Raw genomic sequence first — 23,325 nt, forward strand, 5'->3', positions numbered from 1 at the left:
ATCAGAGGGTCCTGCTCATTAGGAGCTTACAATCTAAAAAGGAAGGGTCAGTTGATACAAAAGGTAATAGCTGTGGGGGGTGAACTGATGGAGGAAGTAAAACAGTGTTCGTTAGAAGCAGGATTTAAATGGCTCCGAGTTGTCCTGTAGAGTTTACTACCACTTTAACTCCTATTATACTTGATTTAGGTCAAAAAAATATTTGCGGGTAAAGCCACAATTTGGGAAGACAGCCCTGGAACTTGTAGGTTTTAAAAAATGGGAAATTTCACATTCCCATCTTCACATGTTTACTACATTCTGAGACATGTGTTAGATAGTGTGTTGATGACATGTCCACCTTACCAGGCTTTCAACAAGCACATTACGTCTGCAAATAACATTGAAATAATTAGCACTCATCACACTTGAGTAAATAAACATTTAATATCACTTTAGAAAGCTAAGATACCAGTTTATTAAAACAATACTGAGATGCGCCATAAGGCTGATGGCTGTTAAAACTAAAATTAAATGCACAGATAAAACATTAAAATAAAGAGATTTGGAAAAAAATTAAATACACAATTGATATTCAAAAGCAGTAAAAAAGTTAAAAAAAGTAAAAGTAAAGATGTTATGAAAGCAGAACTGTAAAAGATTAAAACAAGTCAAGTAAATAAAAGTCATACTTTTCAGTAAAATAAAGAGTTATAAAGCCGCCGCAACCCTCAGTCACTCCTCCAGTTATCAGAGCGGCAGGTGTCTACTAACCAATCACTCAATGGAGGGACTGCTTACAGTTCAGCTCAGAGCTCATGTATGTAAACACAAGCCTTCAATAATTCCAAAGAAGTCTGAATATTGGATCACTTATTGGAGCACTGTCATTCTGCCTGAGGACACACGGGCTGGGCTTCATTAAAAATGTAAATGGTCATGTTCTTTAAAAATAGGATTTTTTAAAATTATTAATATTAAACAGTAAGCACATTTCAATATTTGTTTTTTCTGAGTCCCCTACCCCAGCATTTTTAATAACACTTGCTTTATATGTAGCTGCTGAGTCATCTTCACTATATGGCTAGCCTGGTGCTACAAAGCAACTCTCCAAAATATTTTAACTTTGCACCTTATCCCTGGCATCGGAGAACCCTAAACTTTCATCATGTAAATGGGACAAAGAAGTAATGATGGGTTGTCTTTTTGAAGTGAATGGGGTTCAGAGTGCACATGTACCAAGAATGAGGCACAGGAGTGAAGCTTTTAAAAGCTTCTGTGCGGCACTAGGTGGGCCACGAAAAAAAAAAAAAACAACATGGACAGGGAGCTGAATTTTAGGCATCTATAAATAATTATATCTACTATGGAAATGCTTGGAGAAATCAGTCTCTTTCAAAGAGAATCTAACAGGTTACGGCGTTTACACACTCTGAAATTGCAACTTAGAAATACAGCATTTAAGAATATTGATTTGCTTGTTAAAAAAAACTTGCAAAGCAAAATAGTACTAATAAGAATGTATCCAATAACAAGAGAGAAATCAAGATATAAAGCTTGGTAGAAAACTATTACAAGGCATGCTAGCAAATGGTCAGGGTCGCATTTATAACAAGAGAAACATGTGCAGACTGCCCATTTTATGGAATTGGTAAACCCAAATGACAAAATAAAAAGTACTTTTATACCAATCAAAACTGAATATGTTTAAAACGAACTAGTGGGGCACTGAATTGAAAATTCAGGATGCACTTTACCAAAATCTAAACCGTTTAATTTTTTTTTTAATGAATGTGGCTGCCATTTTTGCATTGAAGTCAATAGGACACGATTTTGTATTGAAGTCAATGGGACACAGCAAGCCATTATTGGCACTTTTTAAAAAAGAATTTCTATCGGCAAAACGCAGATAACCCGATTTTCAGGGCCAGATAGATCAGTGCATCCCTGCATAGAGGTCACATTAAAATAACACTATCTGTAAAAATGATCCTGTTCCATTGGAGAAATATTCTGACTATACATCCCTTGCAATTTCTGTGCAGGAGTGTATTCTTAAAATTCTAGATTGAGCAGCCTAAAGCTACATTGACATTCTTCCCTTTTTGTCTCCTGACACTTTGAAATACATACAGTACCTCACAAAAGTGAGTACACCCCTCACATTTATATCTTTTCATGTGACAACACTGAAGAAATTACACTACAATGTAAAGTAGCGAGTGTACAGCTTGTATAACAGTGTAAATTTGCTGTCCCATGGTGGTGGGAGTGTCATGGTCTGGGGCTGCATGAGTGCTGCCAGCACTGGGGAGCTACAGTTCATTGAGGGAACCATGAATGCCATCATGTACTGTGACATACTGAAGCAAAGCATGATACCCTCCCTTTGGAGACTGTGCAGTATTCCAACATAACGACCCCAAACACACCTCCAAGACGACCACTGTCTTGCTAAAGAAGCTGAGGGTAAAGGTGATGGACTGGCCAAGCATGTCTGCACACCTAAACCCTATTGAGCATCTGTGGGGCATCCTCAAATGGAAGGTGAAGCAGAAGGTCTCTAACATCCACCAGCTCTGTGATGTCATCATGGAGGAGTGGAAGAGGACTTCAGTGGCAACCTGTGAAGCTCTGGTGAACTCCATACCCAAGGTTAAAGCAGTGCTGGAAAATAATGGTGGCAACACAAAATATTGACACTTTGGGCCCAATTTGGACATTTTCACTTAAGGGTGTACTCACTTTTGTTGCCAGCAGTTTAGACATTAATGGCTGTGTGTTGAGTTATTTTGAGGGGACAGCAAATTTACACTGTTATACAAGCTGTACACTCACTACTTTATATTATAGTAAAGTGTCATTTCTTCAGTGTTGTCACATGAAAAGATATAATAAAATATTTACAAAAATGTGAGAAGTGTACTCACTTTTGTGAGATACTGAATATAATAGTGCGTGTGTATGTATGTATATATATATATATATATATATATATATATATATATATATATATATATATATATATATATATATATATATATATATTCTCTCTCGCTCTCTATATCAGAATAGGCAGGGATGGGGAGAAGGAAGATTGCTAACATCACATTATGAGCAAACCAACTGATTTACTGAGCTACAGTCATAAACATGCAGTAAATGGGATCAGGGTCATTATTCATAAACAAAAGAGCAATGTAGATTTTATTGTTAGAATTTCATATCTTTTAAAGCAATGTTTACTTTAAAGAGTTATTTTCCTTGTTGAATTCTTTTTAACATTCCAATTCTGAACAATGCAAGCATCATCACTTGGCCCTCATCAGCCTGAGATTATTCTAATGAATTAAGAACACATTTTTATTGATTGCTAAAATAGCAAATACTTCAAGTAATGTATGAGAGGTGTAACATACATAAATTGTACAGGAATTTATTAGCTGCTCTGTAATGCTGTAGAGCTTATATTCTAACCAGTATTAGCCTTAAAAAGGAAATCAGCACTTTTGTTAGCTCTGTTCATAATGAAGACAAATGTATTATTTATGTTTGCAGCAATGAGCAAATTGTAACCTTTGGTTTTATTGCTGAGACCAAGAAAGCATAGGCAGCCATAAAAAAGGGCTACTAAGATAGTAATGGCTCATCATTAAGGCTAAAAAGACAGAAATATGACTATTACATGGGCCGGTAAATAACAAAGTTCAAGGAGCACGGAGTTGGGACTATGCATACAAGTTATTATATAGATATGTTTTTTATCATGCCTTTAGTATACCAATAGTTTACACATTGTATACATATGTGGCATTAGAAAACAGTACAACTGGTGTAGCTTTATAGAGAAAAAAAACTAAAAATTGTGTAGAGGAGGTATGGCGAAACACCTTTTTCGTTTATTGGGAGTCATTTGTCTATTATGATCAGTAAGAATGGAACATCCATGTGTTAAGCATACTAGTTACCAGTGACCCAAAGTTAGAGAGACTGCAGGCAAGAGATAGCACATAGCAACAGTTTCAGTGTTAGAAATAAAGCAGCCTGATTTAAAACCTAATGCTTGAGAGTAGTTCACAAAAAGGAGGTAATCTAAAAGCCAAGCGCAGAGTAAAGATGTACAAATGCTGGTCTTCAGAAACGTGTTAATTGGCAAGAACAAGAAGCATTATCATGGTCCTTTAAGGGTCTAAGAAAGTGCAGGTACTGGAGCCCTCTTATGCCTTTTCTAAAGATCTGTAATAGTCTTTCAGCACAGCCCAGGCTGTTGGTGCCATGAAACCATCTGGTGGATTCTGTCCCTCACGAGCCAGTTTACGCATTCGAGTTCCAGAAATAAAATCAAAGTCTTCAGCACTGAAAAAGAAAAAAATATCAGTAAGTTAGTAACGTTTCAGATAAGTAGAGTTATCGTGTCTATATTAACGATTCCGATCTTGTAAAAAAACACTGCCCTGTTTCCCCGAAAATAAGACCTAGCGTGATTGTCGGTGATAGCTGCAATATAAACCCTACCCCCCAAATAAGCCCTAGTTATAGTCCTTGTAGGTCTTACTTTCAGGGTTGGGCTTATTTGGGGGGTAGGGCTTATATTGCAGCCATCACCGACAATCACGCTAGGTCTTATTTTTGGGGAAACAGGGTATATACACTATATTACCAAAAGTATTAGGACAACTGCCTTTACACGCACATGAACTTTAATGGCATCCCAGTCTTAGTCTGTAGGGTTCAATATTGAGTTGGCCCACCCTTTCCAGCTATAACAGCTTCAACTCTTCTGGGAAGGCTGTCCACAAAGTTTAGGAGTGTGTCTATGGGAATGTTTGACCATTCTTCCAGAAGCGCATGTGTTAATCACACATAGGTTGGACTTGATGGACTTGTGTCTTTTTTCAACCTCACCTACTATGTAACTATGTGAGGTTAGGCACTGATGTGGATGAGAAGGCCTGGCTCGCAGTCTGTGCTCTAATTCATCCCAAAGGTGTTCTATTGGGTTGAGGTCAGGGCTCTGTGCAGGCCAGTCAAGTTCCTCCACCCCAAACTTGCTCACCCATGTCTTTATATATATTTTTTTACTTGCTAATATTTTTGGGACTTCAGATAGACACTTAAATATAAAGAATTGCCCCCCTGCACTTTTTTTTTTTTTTTAAGGAGGAAGTTGCTTTACCTTGGATTCTCATATAACTTCATATTAGGAACAGCTCTAATATATCAATACATGAACTGTTAAGCATAGCAATCATTCTATTTTGAACCAAAACTTCCACCACATAAGGAATAGTGGGTCCCGCTTTAAAGTGTTACTAAAGGTTTTTTATTTCAATTAAAATAACAAACATGTTATACTCACCTGCTCTGTGCAATGGTATTGCCCAGCGTAGGCCCCCGATCCTCCTCTTCTTGCAATACTGGCTCCTCCTCTTCGGTGTGAGACCCATAGCAAACAGCTTTCTATGGGAGCACACAGTGCCTGCTCGCTCCAGAGCGGTGTCTCTATGGAGCCGTGTTCCATAGACACAAACAGCAGTGCTTAGCCCAGCCCCACACTTCCTCCTCACTGCTTTTGATTGACAGCACCAGGAGCCAATGGCTCCTACTGCTGTTTAAGTCCCTGTGTGAAGAGGAAGAGAGGGGAGAAGAGATGCAACCGTGCACAGCAGTGGATCTCTTCTTCCCTCTCTACTCTTTCACACGAAAGGGGGTGGACAGAGCAATATAAAACATTTTTTTTTTTATCTTAATGCAAGGAATGCATTAAGGTAAAAATGTTTTTAGCATTAGTATCACTTTAAAAATGCAAATATTCTTACTGTATCATAGAAACTATATGATCTATATGTATGGCAGTTAAAATTTCACTGTGGTCTTAAATATCTCTAAAGAGTAGAGCAGATGCACATAAACACACAAAGAAGCTTATTAAATTTGGATAATAAATGTCAGCACACTTCATGACTAAACCATGTAAATATGAAAAAATGGTAGCATAGTTCAGTCACATATTGTCAACAGCTAGCTAGGGAAGATAAAAACAGAACTAAATCTCTGTAATCCTCTGTGGAGACCAGTAGTTCACACACATAGACATATTAAAAAAGAAGCACCTGTTCAACGTGGGCGCCGAAAAAATTCCAGAAACAAGACTATATCGTAAGTCAAATAACAATGGGAGTAACGTGAAATCTATTCCAAACCTCAGTAATGGTGGTCTGACCACATGAACTGGAAATAGGCTCTCCCACATGAAAGGCTATTTTGCTGGATGATTGTGCAAAGGCTTTTTTAGATTAAAGAAAATAAGAGCCAGATCAGTTATGTTGTTACCTCATTCCTCTCCATAATATATCTGTCACCACACAACATTTCTGGAATGTCTTCTGCAGCTTCAATTATAGTATACAAGAGAAACATTGGATATCGTGGTTGCATACTGTATTAGGTTGCTATCCATTTACCTAAATCCTGACACACTTGCTTTAATGGAAAAACCAAATGGGAGTCAAGGTAGTAGGGTAACAGAAGTAGCACAGGATGTAGCCAAAAATGTATTTATTTTATGGAACAAAGAAATGAAAATAAAATATTACCAATCAGTACCAAAATGAGGCTTTTATGAAGTCAGGATGCTTAAAGATTCGTTTTTAGCAATTGTAGAATGCTAGTACATTTCCAGCCATCCTTAAAGTTGAACTCCAGTCTTAAGCTGGCCATAGATATTTTTTTTTTTTTCTTTTGATCAGCCAGCTGACTGATCAAAAGAAACCAAAATAATTGCCCCATTTCCACATTCAAGGTGGATGAGGGAAACCTCCCTGCTCTGCTGTTGTATTCTGATAGTGGGGACTCCTCCAATGTCAGAATACACTGATCAGCTCTGCAGCCAACTGGCTGCACTCTGATATAGTGGAAAATTTCCAACAAACCCATTTAAGAGCAGTTGGTCCTTAGATTGACTGCTCTTGAATTCCAATGGCCATCAATGAATCACAATGTGGCTGGTCCCTGCTGAACTGGCTGAATTTCAATCCATCTATGGCCAGCTTTACCCTTCAGTCTTGTATAGGCTTACGTGTACATAAAAGACACTTTTTAGTGGATGTGGTTTGGGGACAACCCCCCAGTGGTCACTTTATTATGTACACCTATCTTTTAGTGGGAAGGACCCCATTTGCCTTTTGGTACAGTCTGATCGGTTTGCACGTTTTTTTTGTACAATTCCTTAGAGGATTTGGTGACTGATTCAATAGCATCCTGAAAGTTCTGTAGATTTATTATTCAGCATTAATATTCATTTGCTTATTCTAATATGATGTTATGAACACATGTACTGATGTTTACAAAAAAGGAAACCAGCACACTAAAAGAGGAAAGAAAGAAAAAGATACTTACTGTGCAGTATCAAAATACTCCATACATTTCTTCTTTTTGTTATAAGCAGCCACCCGGAATGGGACGATTTCAAGCGAGATCAGTCCGGGAGCCATGGTGAGGACTTTGGCTCCATGAGTAGGCTCATACAGATCCTTTCCGTTTTCTGGGTGTGGCATTCCTGCAGGATCTCTTCCCACTATGTAAAAATTAGCACCTGCCACCATCCGTGCTCTGCAGTGCCACTGTACCTAGAGTGGACAAAGGCTCTGGTCAGGCAGTGTTCATTTGTAATAATACAAAATAAACCTTCCATTATTATTAAATACATTTTACATGCATAGTACAGTGATTTCATAACATTTCATACAATACACAAAAAGTAAAGTACACCCCATGGAAATTGCTGTTTCAACATATTTGAACATGGAAACATTAGATCTTGATTCAAACAACGTCTATAATAAAAGGTGATATACTTGGACAAATGACACACTAAATTGACGTGTATTAATTTTCATTATCTAAGGCCTAGTTCACACCATGAATGCACAGCGTTTGCAACCTGTGTTTGGAGCGTCATTAAGATTGACAACCACTGCATATCGCAACTGAAGTACTTCTTAAATGTGGTGTGGGTAACATACACAGAATGCATATTTCTCACACCACATTCTGGTGTGAACTGCCCCCCCAAAAAATGAACATTTGTCATATGGAAAAGTATGTATACATCCACCATGGCTTCAAATCCATTGAAATAAAATCTAGTGTTCCGGATTAAGTGCCAAAGATTAGAATCTCCAATCAGGGCGTGGTGTTTGCTTTGCTATTGACAAGTGTGATGTCACCATGCCAATATCAAAAAAGTTCTCTAAGGATCTCAGAAAGTTGTGGAAGCCTTTGAGGAAAAAAAAAAGGAAAAAATGGCTGAAGAGATTTGTTTAGTGAGTGAACTGCCATCTATCCACATGGGATCTGTAGTGGGATGTGCGTATGACACATGTCATATTTTCCTACCTTTGTAAGTTGTTTATTGTCTTTTTGTTATTAAAGTGTTTGTAAACCCTACATATACTCAGCGAAGTGACTGGCCTCAGGTGATACACAGATTAAACAAGTCCTCCTACATAAGGTGTAGCTGTCTATCCACAGTCTTCTCTTCTCTACATCTGTTCAAAGTGCTGAATTACAAAGCTGGTCTGAGAATTCAGAAAAAAAGGGGGTGGAGAGCTGAAGTTACATTCTGCAGAGCGAAGAGAGAAGAGCTCTAAAAGCAGATTGGAGAGAAGGGACACACACCCCTCCACACAGCATATAGGAACAGAGCTGAGGCTGTCAATCAGCTGGAGCTCTCTCCCCGACACCATTTTTCTCTTGGTGTCAGGAAAACGTGTCAGATGTGATTCATGCGGATAACAGAGAAATGAAGCAGCAGACAAAAGTGACACTTAATTGAGACAAGTACACACTATAGGTGGATATGCTTTGTTCATGTTTTATGTCTGGAGGTATACAACCACTTTAAAGTCTTTCTAATGCTACACTTGGGCACCCTCTGGTTATTCCTTTCTTATCATTACAGTGGATGCCTATGAGGCTGGCTAGTGATTTTAAAATATCACCTGAGTTGAAATCGCTATAGATTTGGCATAGATTCCAAACAACTGCTAATTTGTCCATCACTGGCCAGCCCAGCGAATTCATCAAAGATCTGACCATTTGACACTTAAAGTGGAGTTCCACACACTTTTACAACTCTTCAGCATCCCTCACTAAACTGTGCACTGTAAACGAATTGGGTATTGTTTTATTTTTTTCTCAGCACCTACTGTATATCTGCTGTATTCATTTTTCACTTCCTCCTCCCTGGCCGTGGCCCATCGCATCATTTCCTGTTTGCAATGCCTTCTGGGAAGGGGCCGTTGCTATGGAAACCTGACCTGAAACCTATTACACTGCTTGTGCTGCACTGAGCATGTGCAAGATCGGCAAGGATGAGATCCAGGAAAAAATACAGTCTGACTTCAGATGCCCACACTTAAGATGGCCACGGCCTGCTGTAAGTTTATAAAATAACAAACTACCACTATAAACTAACAAAACAGACCTTAGTTTACAGACTAACTTTACTAGAATACATTAAGCTTGTGTATTATAGTGGTATTTTTATTTAAAAAGTAGAATTTCGACCGGAAAACCACTTTAAGTAAATCTCCAAGAACTCCAAAAATTAAATGTTGGACGTTAACCACTTTAAGACCGGGCCTATTTTTCAGATTTGTTGTTTACAAGTAAAAATTATTTTTTTTGCTAGAAAATTACTTTGAACCCCCAAACATTATATATTTTTTTTATCTAAACTCTAAACAGAAAGTATTGCAACGACCACCATTTTATTCTCTAAAATGGTGGTCGTTGCAATACTTTCTGTCACACCATATTTGCGCAGCGGTCTTACAAGAGCACTTTTTTTAATTAAAAAAATAAGACAACAGTAAAGTTAGCCTAATTTTTTTTTTATACTGTGAAAGATGATGTTACACCGAGTAAACTGATAACCAGCATGTCACGCTTAAAAATTGCGCCCGCTCATGGAATGGCAACAAAGTTTTATCCTTAAAAATCTCCATATGCGACGTTTAAAAAATTCTACAGGTTGCATGTTTTGAGTTACAGAGGAGGTCTAGGGCTAGAATGTGTGGTTTGAACACAGTTTTCATATGCAGGCGCTACTCATGTAAGCGTTCGCTTCTGCACGCGAGCTTCTTACACTGTTCTTTTTTTTTTAAAAATGTGTCACTTTTATTCATATTACAAGGAATGTAAACATCCCTTGCAATAGAAAAAAAGCATGACAGGACCTCTTCAATATGAGATCTGGGGTTTAAAAGACGGCTCCAGTAAGCAGCAGAGGGCACCGGAGAGCGGCGGGAAGGGCCCCTCTCCTGCCACCAATAAAAGTGATCTCGTGGAGAATCTGCCGCAGAGACCACTTTTATCCGAAAGCGGACCGCTCGCTGAAGAAGTGGGTACCGGGGTTATGGCAGCTAGCTGCTGCCATAATAACGATATTCCACTTCAGAGTACCGCTGTATAATGACGGCGGTCGGTCCGTAAGTGGTTAAGGTAACTCCTGCAACAATTGGGGTCAAAGTGTATGCATCTACAATCAGAAACAAACTGCACTAATTTAACCTGCATGAGAGGTGTTTTAAGAAAAAGCCTTTGCTGTCTAGACAGAACATCACAGAAAGTTTACAGTATGTATGTGATTGAATATGTTGGCAAAGACCAGGCCTTTTAAACAATGTGCTAAAGACCAATCAGTCAAAGATGATTTTAATTGGTCCCAGTAGAGTAGACATATTTGCCGCAAACAAAACGACAATATTTTGGGATAAGAATCGCCTAACAACTGTGAAGAATGGTGGTGAAAAGCTATGGTTTAGGGCTGCTTTACTGCCTGGGCAGCCTGCAGTCATTGAGTAAACTATACATTCTGCATCATAACATAGTGTGCTTAATGCTTAATGAAAATTTCAGGCTATGGGGTTGATTTACTAAAGGCATATAGACTGCACTTTGAAAAGTGCAGTTGCTCCAGAGCTCTGCTGATTTCCCTCATCCAATCATTTGCAAGCAAAAAGTTTTGTTTTAATTTTCCTTGCACGTGATTGGGTATTCTTTGTTCAGTGAAGCTTTGCCTCAATTACTAAACCCTGGAGCAACTGTACTTTGCAAAGTGCACAGTCTATTTACTTTTAGTAAATCAACCCCATCTGTCTGAAAACTGAATTTGATCTGTAAGGGCTCATGCACACAGGACGCTGCTGTTAGGAGCATTTGATGTTTTTTTTTTTTAACTGCTTCTAAAAGCCCTTCCTTGTTAGGCTATGTGTCCATGCACACAAACTGTCAGAGGCGTTTGGATAAGCGTATAGTGGCAGTAAAAAAAAAATAGCCAGCCTGTAATTCCAGGAGCAATAAAAACGAGCTGCAAAAATAGAAAAAAAAAACATGTCAAGCCATCTTTATGCGTTTTTACATTATAGAGAGTGTTGTCAATAAAAAAACGCGCAAAAAAGCTGATGTAAAAACGCGGCTAAACGTGAAAAAAACGGGCATTTTTATCGCTGCTGTAGCGCTTTAAAACGTCTTCTGTGCATGAGCCCTAATAAGTCAAGAAGTAAATTTCTGCAACAAGGAACAAAACCTTTTTTCTTATGCCAAGGGTGTACACAATTACATTAATATTTATGCTTCTGTTGAGTAAATGTTTGCAAGCTATTTTTTCCCCCTCATGTTGTTATTTAAGTATATCACCTTTCATCTGCATACACTGACAGATTAAAAGGAGAAGTACAGCCAAAACTCGTTTGTCTGTACTTCTATGGATTACAGGAGTGCAGTTCGTTTTACACTCCTGTGACCCGTTTTCAGCAGAAAGCAAGCTGAAGTTCGCTCTCTGCTGATGTTACAGAAGTCGGTCCAGACTCAGCGTCATCACGACCATGGAGTCGGGATCCCCAGATCCCTGGACCGACACCCGGCTCAGCGAACCGCTGAGAACCTGAGCCGGTAGCCCCCGCCCCTCCCCCTCCACAGCCCAGCGCTCCAATGAGTGAGGAGGGGGCAAAGCAGACAGAGGTGACTGACAGATACCAGCTCTCTGCTCACAGAGCTGTGAAAATCGAACAGAAACCCATACATCGCTTTTAAAGATCTGATGTTTGCATGTTCAAAAATGTTGAAAAAAGCAACAATTTCCATGGGGTATACTTCATTTTTCACATGACTGTAAATATAGGAAGTTAAAGTGGCATTAAACCCAAAAGAAAACATTATATTGCAGCTTACCAATTCTTAAATGCGGTAGCTGCATTTGTTTTTTTTTTTTTGTTTTTTTTTAATGCCTCTATTTTCAGCTGGTGATCCAGCCAGTAATTCTGTTGTTTTGCAAAAGAAAAAAAGCTATCTTGCAGCTGTATCAGTTACAGGGATGAGACAAGCCATTTAACACTGGCAGGGGTGCTCACAATGGTCATCTTTTATGTAAAACCTTTATCCCAAAAAGAAAAAAAAAAAATCTGTTTGTGGTAACTGCTTATAAAGTGTTCAGCTTTGATTTGTTCAATTTAAATCTGCTAGGACATCTAACATTCCCCTCCTTCCAGACTGACAATGCTACTGCCCAAATGTGCCCCCTATGCTCCTTCATCCAGAGTGAGGGCACTCTAATGCAGGTGGTGTGCCAGGGGCTAGATCATTGGGTGAAAACAGAGGGGAAAGCCTAAAAAATAAAACGAATGCAGACACCACATCTAATGATTGGTAAGCTGCAATATATTACAATTACAGGTCCACTAAAGCTGCTGTTCTTGTCAGTCTCTGACTAGTCTCGTCACTATCCCTCTCACCGATGTCATCACACCTACACTTTATTCAGCTGCACAGCTGCTGGTAGGTGTACATGCCCATATTCCAGTGCTGAGAAGCAAAGAACTGGACTGAAAGCTTACTACAGGACCATGAAATAAGGCGAGAATTATTGTGAGTAAGCCATTCCCTTCTGAAAAAGCAGCCATAGAGTCTATCAGTGAGGGAGTGGAAGATGACATTTTGGGAGATGAAATTTTGATTATGTACAATGTGGGCCCAGAGTTAGGCTTTAGCTATTTTCAACTATGTACCACCAATTCAACCCTTGCTGTGCCACCTGTACAACTGAAAATTACTGAATATTCCATCCACTGCCTTTATCGCCAAATGTCTACTGGGATACAAAGTATGTAGACTCACTAATAACATTGCTAATGTGGCCACACTCCATCAGTGCTATTGGCCCATTAGAAAGCTAATATATTGCATGAGAGTAGGAGACATCACCAGTAACAGAATAAAACCCTGGTTAAGACTCTACTCGGCTCAAAAATATATGTAAATAAGACTATACTTGAAAAAGACACGCGCCATAGTCCATATCCAATACAAATATAAAAAAGAAATATTATTGTATTACAAAAAAATTAATAATTGTGGTAGATGAGATGCAGAAGGGTGGCAAGGTGTTCTACTGTCCTTCAAGTTTTGGTAAAGATGTTTGAGTCATTTTTTATACTGCACATACCAATTTTGATGTTTTTCATATGAAGCCGAGTAGGAAACACCTGGAAGAAAGTTTCCTTTGGGACTTAAATAACCTGCTGCTCTATAGGATTGAGATATATAAGCCTGAAGGTTTGAGATGGTGGGGATTATGTTTCCTTTAACCCTTGGCCAAGCTTTTTATTGTGGTTTTCCTTTTTTTGTAGCACAAAATCTCTTTTGTATAGGATATGGGGTGTGTCCTCCTTATTTACATATATTGTGGAGTAGAGTTGTAAAGTGGAACTTCACTCTTCCAATCAACATTGATTATTTTTAATCATTATGCTGCTAGCATTAGTAAATAGATAGGAAAATATATCATATTTACGTGTTTTAAACTTTTTTCTTTTTACATTTCTTCAGTTACTTCCTGGTTTCTTGCCTAGGCAAATTATGTCATACATCCCAGGAGTATTCAAAAGGGGAAGAGAGGAGGAGGAGTTTTCTCAGCTAAGCAAACTCCCCTGCATGCATGCCTGAGCTAAGGACAGATGGATTTCAGGAAGTAAATGCTACATGAATCATTTGCCCTTACTCAAGATGGCCACTGCCAGAAATGCTAGGGTGGTGTTTTTCAAAGTGATTTCTCAACAAAATAAAGTATAGAGACATGGATGGATGGGAAAGTTTGCTTTGAATATTAAAAATGAATAGTATTTTTGGTTTGTGGTGCTCAGATGCAGTAAACATCTGTTTTCCCTCGGGGTTTTATTCTAAGGGGGGTTTACTGGAACACACAATCTTTTTGGCCATGCTCCCCCAGGTATCTGGTGGTAATAGTGGTTGACACTAGAGTAAGTATATTCTCTTAACAATGAAGCTCTGATCTTGTGCTGTATCTACAGTGAGGAAAAGTTTTCCTCACAAAACTTGTTACCGTTTTTCAGGAGAACTTTCATTCGGCAGTCAGGAAACTCAGTCAGTAATCTTCTCCGACTTAGTAGAGGACACTATTGAATAGGCCACAACTTCGAACCTCCTTCAAGGTCTTTGACACAGCTCTAGCAAGGTTTCATTGTACACAACATACACTGCTGCATTATGGAGTTGAAACTGTTCATATTTTGCAACAATCCATGTATGGAATATAGTCTGCCTTACAGATCTAGATTGTGTATTCATATAACAGAAGCAAAACAACAATGTGCAGAGATAACTCGAAGAAGTGAAATTCTGGGGGAAACAGACAGTGAAGGAGTTAAATGTCAGGTTTCACACAAAGTGCATTTTCGGAGACAAATTTAGTAAGGTCTTTTAAAAGTATTTTTGTACAATTGTGAAATTGGCAGGAGACCCCCCTGATACTTAGCTCTTTAAAGCCAGTTGTCTCCAAATTGTTGTTGGGTAGAAGAGATGTTTGGCCTTCGAACCGAGTCTTAATAGAAAACAATTTCTTTAAACTGCATAAACATTCTGCCCGACATATATTTGCCAAAAACCTTATCAGAGCAATAAAAATAAATCATGCTGGAAATTCAACGCAAATGGTGCAGTATGTTCCATTGAAGTAAACCTCAGAAACTCCTGTTCTTTTGGCTGAGAACTAACCAAGTCTGTAAAAATGGTACTTCTGTACAATACTAAACTAATAAAATAAGACGTGCTAAAAACCTGCACAGCTTAAAGTGGACGGGTGTCTGGCTAACAGAAAGTGCAAGTGTACAGGCAGCAACTTTCAGCTGACCACATCAAATATAAGGATACGATCTTTCACCCAACATGCCCCTACCCAAGCATCTATGTGACTTCATACAGAAGACAAAGTTAAAGGCATTTATCTTTGTGCTAACAAAACAGAAAAACACATTTCAATCAGATGCAAATCAGCAAATCTGGAGTACATCAAATTTGTATTATTTGAGGCATTACTAAAAGAAGCCTATAGAAACTACTGCACCTACTGTACCTGCAGATAGAGCAAACAAGCAGGCATGATCCAATCTCCATCACACAAAATATTACGGCTCTGTGTCCATAAATATAAATGTGGGAGAATTTGGCTACAGACAGTCTTAATGTTGGTTTATCTTGGGGAAAACAAGAGTCATTTGACAAAGTGTTCAAACCAGACGACTACTTTCTTTTCAGAGAATGGTTGGCTCAGGTCAGTCTTTAGCAACCTGCAGATCTGGTGCTACTGTTTGTTAACAGGCTCTATTAAGGGCTCTATCAGGGCTTTACTAGGGACCAACACTTTGAAGCTGATTTACTAAAGAAGTTGAACAAAATTTTGAGTATTCACTCCAATTACAGTGCCTTGAAAAAATATTCATACCCCTTGAAATTTTCCACATTTTGTCATGTTACAACCAAAAACTAAAAATGTATTTTATGTGATAGACCAACACAAAGTGGCACATAATTGTGAAGTGAAAGGAAAATTATAAATGATTTTCAACATTTTCACAAATAAATAAATATCTGAAAAGTGTGACGTGAATTTGTATTCAGCTCCCTTTACTATTATACCCCTAACTAAAATCTAGTGGAAACAATTACCTTCTGAAGTCACCTAATTAGTAAATAGAGTGCACCCATGTGTAATTTAATCTCAGTACAAATACAGCTGTTCTGTGAAGCACTCAGAGGTTTGTTAGAGAACCTTAGTGAACAAACAGCATCATAAAGGCCAAGGAACACACCAGACAGGTCAGGAATAAAGTTGTGGAGAAGTTTAAAGGAGGGTTAGGTTATAAAAAAATATCCCAAGCTTTGAACATCTCAAGGAGCACTGTTCAATCCATCATCCAAAAATGGAAAGAGTATGGCACAACTGCAAACCTACCAAGACATGGCCGTTTACCTAAACTGACAGGCCGGGCAAGGAGAGCATTAATCAGAGAAGCAGCCAAGAGGCCCATGGTAACTCTGGAGGATCTACAGAGATCCACGGCTAAGGTGGGAGAATCTGTCCACAGGACAACTATTAGTCATGCACTTAGCAAATCTGGCCTTTATGGAAGAGTGGCAAGAAGAAAGCCATTGTTGAAAGAAAGCCACAAGAAGTCCCATTTACAGTTTGCGAGAAACCATGTGGGGGACACAGAAAACATGTGGAAGAAGGTGCTCTGGTCAGATGAGACCAAAATTAAACTTTTTGGTCTAAAAGCAAAACGCTATGTGTAGCAGAAAACACTGCACATCACCCTGAAGACACCAACCCCACCGTGAAACATGGTGGTGGCAGCATCACGTTATGGGGATGCTTTTCTTCAGCAGGGACAGAGAAGCTGGTCAGAGTTGCTGAGAAGATCGATGGAGCAAAATACAGGGCAATCTTAGAAGAAAACCTGTTAGAGTCTGCAAAAGACTTGAGACTGGGGCAAAGGTTCACTTTCCAGCAGGACAATGCCCCTAAACATACAGCCAGAGCTACAATGGAATGGTTTAGATCAACGCATATTCATATTGTTAGAATGGCCCAGTCAAAGTCTAGACCTAAATCCAATTGAGAATCTGTGGACTTGAAAATTGCTGTTTACAGACGCTCGCCATCCAATCTGACAGAGCTTGAGCTATTTTGCAAAGAAGAATGGGCAAAATGTCACTCTAGATGTGCAAAGCTGGTAGAGATATACCCAAAAAGACTTGCAGCTGTAATTGCAGCGAAAGGTGGTTCTACAAAGTATTGACTCGGGGCTGAATAAAAATGCACGCCACACTTTTTACATATTTGTAAAAAATTTTGAAAACCATTTATCATTTTCCTCTTACTTGACAATTATGTACAATTAAGGTGGGGGATGTTGGTCTATTACAAACAATCCCAATAATACACATGTATGTTTTTGGCTGTAAAATGACAAAATGTGGAAAATTTCAAGGGGTATGAATACTTTTTTCAAGATGCTGTATCCAATCATGAAAAGCATCTGCAGATGATTGCGTATTTAAAGTGATCAGGAATTTGCTATTTACAAGACTGAATAAATAAAATATTCAGAATTTTTCAATGAAGATTCTCAATTAAAGTCAAAAGCTTACAAAATTTCTCTTAAAATATGCAACTTGCATGACTATAGTGTTTTATTCAGCAAATTAACCCAAATATCTTTGACAGGGCTAGGCAGAAAACTGCTTCTGACTGTGGTGTATAATACAAATGGCAATGGGGAATTCAACTGCACTGTTAGGGGGTAACAAAAAGAAGTCCCTAGTTAGCCATCCTGTGAAATCATCCCTCCACCCACCCCCCACCTTCCCCATTTGTTCATCTCCTCTAGTCCAATTTTATTTTTTGGTAAAAATGTGAGAAACTGCTCGAAATGAGGCTCTAACTCAGAAATAGTTCAATCACTGTTTTCAGACAGTAGGGGTACACTGCCCGTGGGTTATATGTTTTGCAGGGTTCAGCACAAGCAAAGAGCTGATTAGTAAGACAGCACCCTAGAACTTTTACTAAGTCTGTCTTCTTGCTATTGATAATAATACAGGATCTTACTCTTCCAGCTGGATATAATATTTATTGTATTTCACATAAAAGGCCATGGCACAAGGACTAAGATAACATAGCTGGTGGTGGGGAGCTAACTAGACCCTGGTATGAAAGCAAGTTTGTGGTTTTGCCAACCACTATTCATCCATACATGAATTATAAATCAAGCACTTTGACAGATGAATGATCTCATGCTTAAAGTGTTACTAAACCCACAACAGTAAAATCAGTCTGTATATGCAGTAAAGCATGCTGGTTATACTCACTGTGGAACCTAAGGGTTTAATCATCTGCATTGTGTAAAAAGGCTGTTTGATCCCATCTTCTCTGACCCTCCCCTTCTTCCACTGTTCCCAATCCATCTCCTGATAAGACAGAGCCTTTGGAGTCACTCTGCACATGCTCAGTTTGGTGTATATTGCTAGAGAGTTTTTTTTCTTTTTACTTGGGAGGGTGCATATGATCAGCACAGGGCCAATTAGCACTGTCCAGACAGAGGGTCAGGGGTCCTGCAGCCTCATAGGACAGTCAGAGTAGAATGAAAACTCTTAGAGTCACAAGACTGCTATATACTGCTGATAAGAAAAGGTATTTAGCAGTTTATATTTACTAAAATAATTGCATTTCCATGTTCTGTGTACTGTGGGAGACCAGATATAATAAATGCAGGATCTGTGTTTAGTAACACTTTAAAGTGTACGTTCACCTTTACAGAAAATGTGTAAGGTGATTTTACACTGGACCCCCTCCCCATAGCACCTGGTCCCACTAACCTGGAGCTCGGCGATCACCCGTTCTGACAGACTGTATAGCCGCTTTACCAGTCCGGGGGTTTCAAATCCTTGCGGCTTTCTCTCCTCTTACCCTGCGTTGACAGGACGGGCTACGCGGGTTCTGATTGGTCGGCGCCGCCCATGTGACGGCAAAGACCAATTTGAATGCTCCTATACATAACTCCTTAAGAGGTACGTTTAGGAGATTAAGCCGAGGGGATTTCGAAGCCCCGGACCGATGAGCTATATGAGGTCTCCTAGCGGGTGATCGCCGTGCTCCAGGTCAGTGGGACCGGGGGGGGGATGAGGAGGGGGGTCCAGTGTAAGTTCACCTTATAGATTTTTCTGTAAAAGGTGAACTTGCCCTTTATGTTGCATGCAAGATGCCTAAACAACACTATAATTTAAGTTGAGGAAACATCCCATTATATCTTACATTTACTCATAATATTTGTATTCCATATTTTGTCCAAATTGCAAAGCATTCCAAATCATAAAGTAATGGTTTTGACTGACTGCAAGGAGAGGGGATGGCAAATGCCCTGTGTGAGAGAAATCATTGAATGCCTCCTATCCACACTAGACAGCTTGGATCGGGTTTTTCTCCCCTGCCGAACAGTGACTGAATCCGATTAGATGCAGTTATTGTTTGGTCAAAAATTTTCTGCCCGGCTCCCTCGACTTTCAGATCAAAGTTTGTCAAACCCGGTGGTGCCGACAGGGCCAAACACGGCTTGAATATAAGCCATGTGTGACCAGCATAAGATGTAAGACTTCAGCAGACTGACACTGCTCAGACAAAGTATGTAAGGCTGAATGAAGGAAACAAAACATTTTATAAGTAAGCCTATACAATAATAATGACTTCATATTCTTGCATAAGCTCATCAGCGCTTAGTTTTCTTTATTATCATACAGAAACATAGACCGTTTCCATACTAGTCATTGATAACGTCTTGTTACTATCAGTCTATAATTGATCTGTAGTAACTACCCAAGCCAAGAGATACAAAAAGGCAATTTTCCAAATTGCGAATACAAGTAAGAGATCACTATTCCTCTGCTGAATTGTAGGATATGTTAACACTGCTATGCAACAATGGACACTTAATATATCAACACAGCACAAGTGTCCAATACAGACAAGACATAAAGCCTACACCTTTAATAGTCAACATTCACAATCTGCAGAAAATACATGTGTGATAGCTATTCAGGATAGTTTGGTACAGCCAAGGTTAACAGAAAGCTGGTCTGTAAATAATTTGCTTTTATAGAAAAATGGTATAATGTCTTCTCTACGACCCAAAGAAAATGATTAAAGGGAGGGATGGGTTTTATATTATTGTTATTATTTGGCACAAGAGGCAATGCTGGTGAGCCATTGTCTGAAGTCATTGGAAAAACAGCAAGCAGTTAGGGATTTTGTTTTTCATTATTTTTCCCCAAAGATGACGCAGAGAAGTTAAGGATATGATTGTCTTCAAACTCAAGAGAAATGTTTGCCTTTTACTTTGCACTTGACTCTACAGCACTCAGACAAATGCTTTAAAACAGACAAGACATGCAGGGTTCCCATGGGTCCCTATTCAATTTGAACTAGCTTTATACCCTCAAGGTATTGGCTACACCCCAGACATCAAACTGTTATGCAGTGATATCATCTCCACTATCTAAGATTGTTGTATATTGGCCAGCCCGGAGCAATAAAAAGGTGGCAAATAAAGGCTTGTACTCTGATGTCACACTATCCTTTTGAGAGATAAAAAGAGAATAGGGGGACCTTTATCGTTTTTAAAAAAACTGATTTACAAATAGCACCATTATCATAAAACAATAATACATGAATTATAAGGGAGTGTATAGTGGTTTTGAGCATATGTTCTCTTTGTGATCAGGGTTACAAAAAAAAAAAATAAATATACTTTTCTGTCAGGTAAATATTAAACATTGCATATTAAAGTAAACCTACAGCCTTCCATTACAAAAACATGTGCTGCAACACTAAATTGTAAGCTGTCACCCTCATGGTGCGCATCTTCACTGGTCTCATGATTTGAATTCAAATTAGATTGATTATCTGGTCAACGATTCGATGCGATTCCACGATACATCATACTGATGATGGTTTCCAACAAAATAAAATTCAAGCATTTAGAAGAACTCAATTCATTTTTCATTTCATTTTAGCTGCTTTTTAAAAAAAATAAAAAAAAGCAGGACACTCTCTGCATATAGCAGGACAAGGACATGGAAGAGTCTAGGATATGAGGGAGGGGTAGGAACTGAAGGATGGAAGAATCCATGACTAAGAAAAGAAGGATGGATGAGTCTGGGGATGGAGGAATCCATGAATAGAGAATGGAAGGCCATAGCAGTCTGGAGATAGGAACAGAAGGATGGAAGAGTCTGGGGATGGAGATGGAGGAATCCATGGATAGGAACAGAAGGATGGAAGAGTTCAAAGATAAAAATGGTGGTGGTGAGGGGGGGCTGAAGGATGGAAGAATCAAAAGGGAGGATGTTAAGATGGTCATCATGGAGTTCAGAGCTAGAGGATCCCCTGTGCTGTGTACATGGCAGGGTTGGGGGTGTGATGGTCTCCTCCTGGAGTCCAGGGTTGGGGATGTCATAGTGCTTTCTATACAAACATATTTTATTAAAGTGGAGTTCCACCCAAAAGTGAAACTTAAGGAGTCCTGATTCCATTCCATGCCACAACTGGCATGTCATTTTTTTTTGGGGGGGGGGGGGGGGGGGGGCACGTGGGTACCTAGTTTTGACAGGTACCTGCTCCCACTTCTGCTTGGGTCGCCTAGGCGGCCCCTCCCTCCCTGCAATCTTCTGGGACGTCACAGGTCCCTGGCCATTCAGAACAGCGCAGTGAGACATGCGCACCTGGCTGTGAAACTGCAAGCTGTCACAGCCGGATGACCACAATAGTATTGCCAGCACCGCAGACAGGCGGGGGTGGGAACGGAGGGTTTAAGCGGCCACATCGCTGGACTGTGGGACAGGCGAGTGTGTTTTTATTAAGAGTCACCAGATACACTTTTTGTAGCTGCTGACTTTTATTAAAACAAAACAAAAAAAAAAACGAGTGGAACTCCGCTTTGTTTTAAAAATAATTTACCTCGCTTAAAAAGTGCACTAATCTGGAGCACTACAGGGTACAGGCATTCACCCACACTGCTGCTGGGAGGTCAGGAGGGATTAGAATCCACAGATGACAAACAGCCCTGTGAAGTTCACTGTACTGTCTCTGTGCTGACAGTTCCCCTGGGCTTTCCCGTTTGCACATTCCAGCACACTAGGAGTTAACACAATAGAATGTGCAAACAGGGAACTGTCAGCACAGATAGTGTACAAGGTGTAAGTAGAGTACAAACTCATATGTACTCTACTTACTGCTGTTAAAATAACTCTGTCTTAATAAATCCCATGTTACAATCCATTAAGTGTTTCACTGCATATGCTTTTTAAAAAATATGTAGCTTCATACTGCATTTCTCAGAGTGTGTACACGCCGCTCATGTGACTATACGGCCCGCCTCTCCTCTCACGTCTCTCCCAACGTCAGCGGGGAGTTCTCAGCCCCGTCCGCCTCTCTTCTGATCTGATAGCTACAGTCAGCGGGCGGGGCTGAGAATTCCCCTCTGACACCAGGAGAGACGTGAGACGAGAGAGGCGGGCCAGGCAGCCACATGAGCGGCGTGTACACACTCTGAGAAATGTGGTATGAAGTTATACATTCTTTAAAAAGCACATACAGTGAAACACTTAATGGATTATAACATGTGATTCATTAAGACACAGTTAATTTAACAACTATACGCTCGGAGCGCTCTCCCAGGAAAGGTGGGGCAAGTCAGGATGAGGTCACCCGCCAATCGATTTCTCTGGTCGCAGCATCGATGCCGCATTGGGGACACCCGAATCACGATGCACCGATACTGCAATTCATTTCAGCACCCCCTAATGTAGTCTGTGCCTGTTCGCACTACGGTGGCATGAGATGAAGGTGTATGGGGAATGACATTGCCACTGATGTAAAACAAACCTGTAACTTGTCAATCAGCACCTGCCCACTGCTTTCTGAAGTGACAGCTCTGCCTCTGTTGCTGAAACCCTCCCACTGTGAGCTGCAGCATCTGGGAGGGTGTGTGTGAGAAATACAGTATAGAAGGACTAGTCCGAAGGAGAGGTAAAGGAAGTTATTTTTTTTCACTTTATGTGGCTTTTGCATTACACTTTAACTGTATCTGGGACCTGTTTAGACTATCACCCAGGAACCTTTAGAGTACTTTAAAGAGGAAGTAAAGCCTCTTAAAAAAAAAAAAGAAAATACACCCTGCAAGGCAAAGGCATAACGAGTTAGTATGCATAGCATAATAGCTCATTATGAATTACTTACCTGAGATCAAAGCCCCGGCATCGGCCCCCGTTCGCCTCCTCCTCCGATGCCATATATCCCGGAGTGACTTCCGGGTATCGCGGCTCCGGCGCTGTGACTGGCCGGAGCCGCGATGACGTCACTCCCACACATGCGTGCTGGTTCCGCCACTAACGGCATGATCGCCGTTAGAAACAGCACACTCAGGGAGCATGCGC

The 23,325-nt window shown here is 39.8% G+C and overlaps 1 protein-coding gene across 1 annotated transcript in view; it reads right to left on the minus strand.

The window, feature by feature from the left end:
* Positions 1-407: 407 nt before the first annotated feature.
* The window catches only part of PAPSS1 (3'-phosphoadenosine 5'-phosphosulfate synthase 1), a 201,185-nt gene continuing 178,267 nt past the window's right edge, over positions 408-23,325 (minus strand). Inside the window, exons 11-12 of the mRNA XM_073602039.1 lie at positions 7,378-7,607; positions 408-4,335 (exon numbers count right to left, since the gene is read on the minus strand). Coding sequence (XP_073458140.1) covers positions 4,197-4,335; positions 7,378-7,607 — 369 coding nt within the window. The 3' untranslated portion in view covers positions 408-4,196. The remainder of the gene's footprint in view (positions 4,336-7,377; positions 7,608-23,325) is intronic.

This window comes from Aquarana catesbeiana, linkage group LG01 (genome assembly GCF_042186555.1).
Source record: "Aquarana catesbeiana isolate 2022-GZ linkage group LG01, ASM4218655v1, whole genome shotgun sequence".
Taxonomy (NCBI): domain Eukaryota; kingdom Metazoa; phylum Chordata; class Amphibia; order Anura; family Ranidae; genus Aquarana; species Aquarana catesbeiana.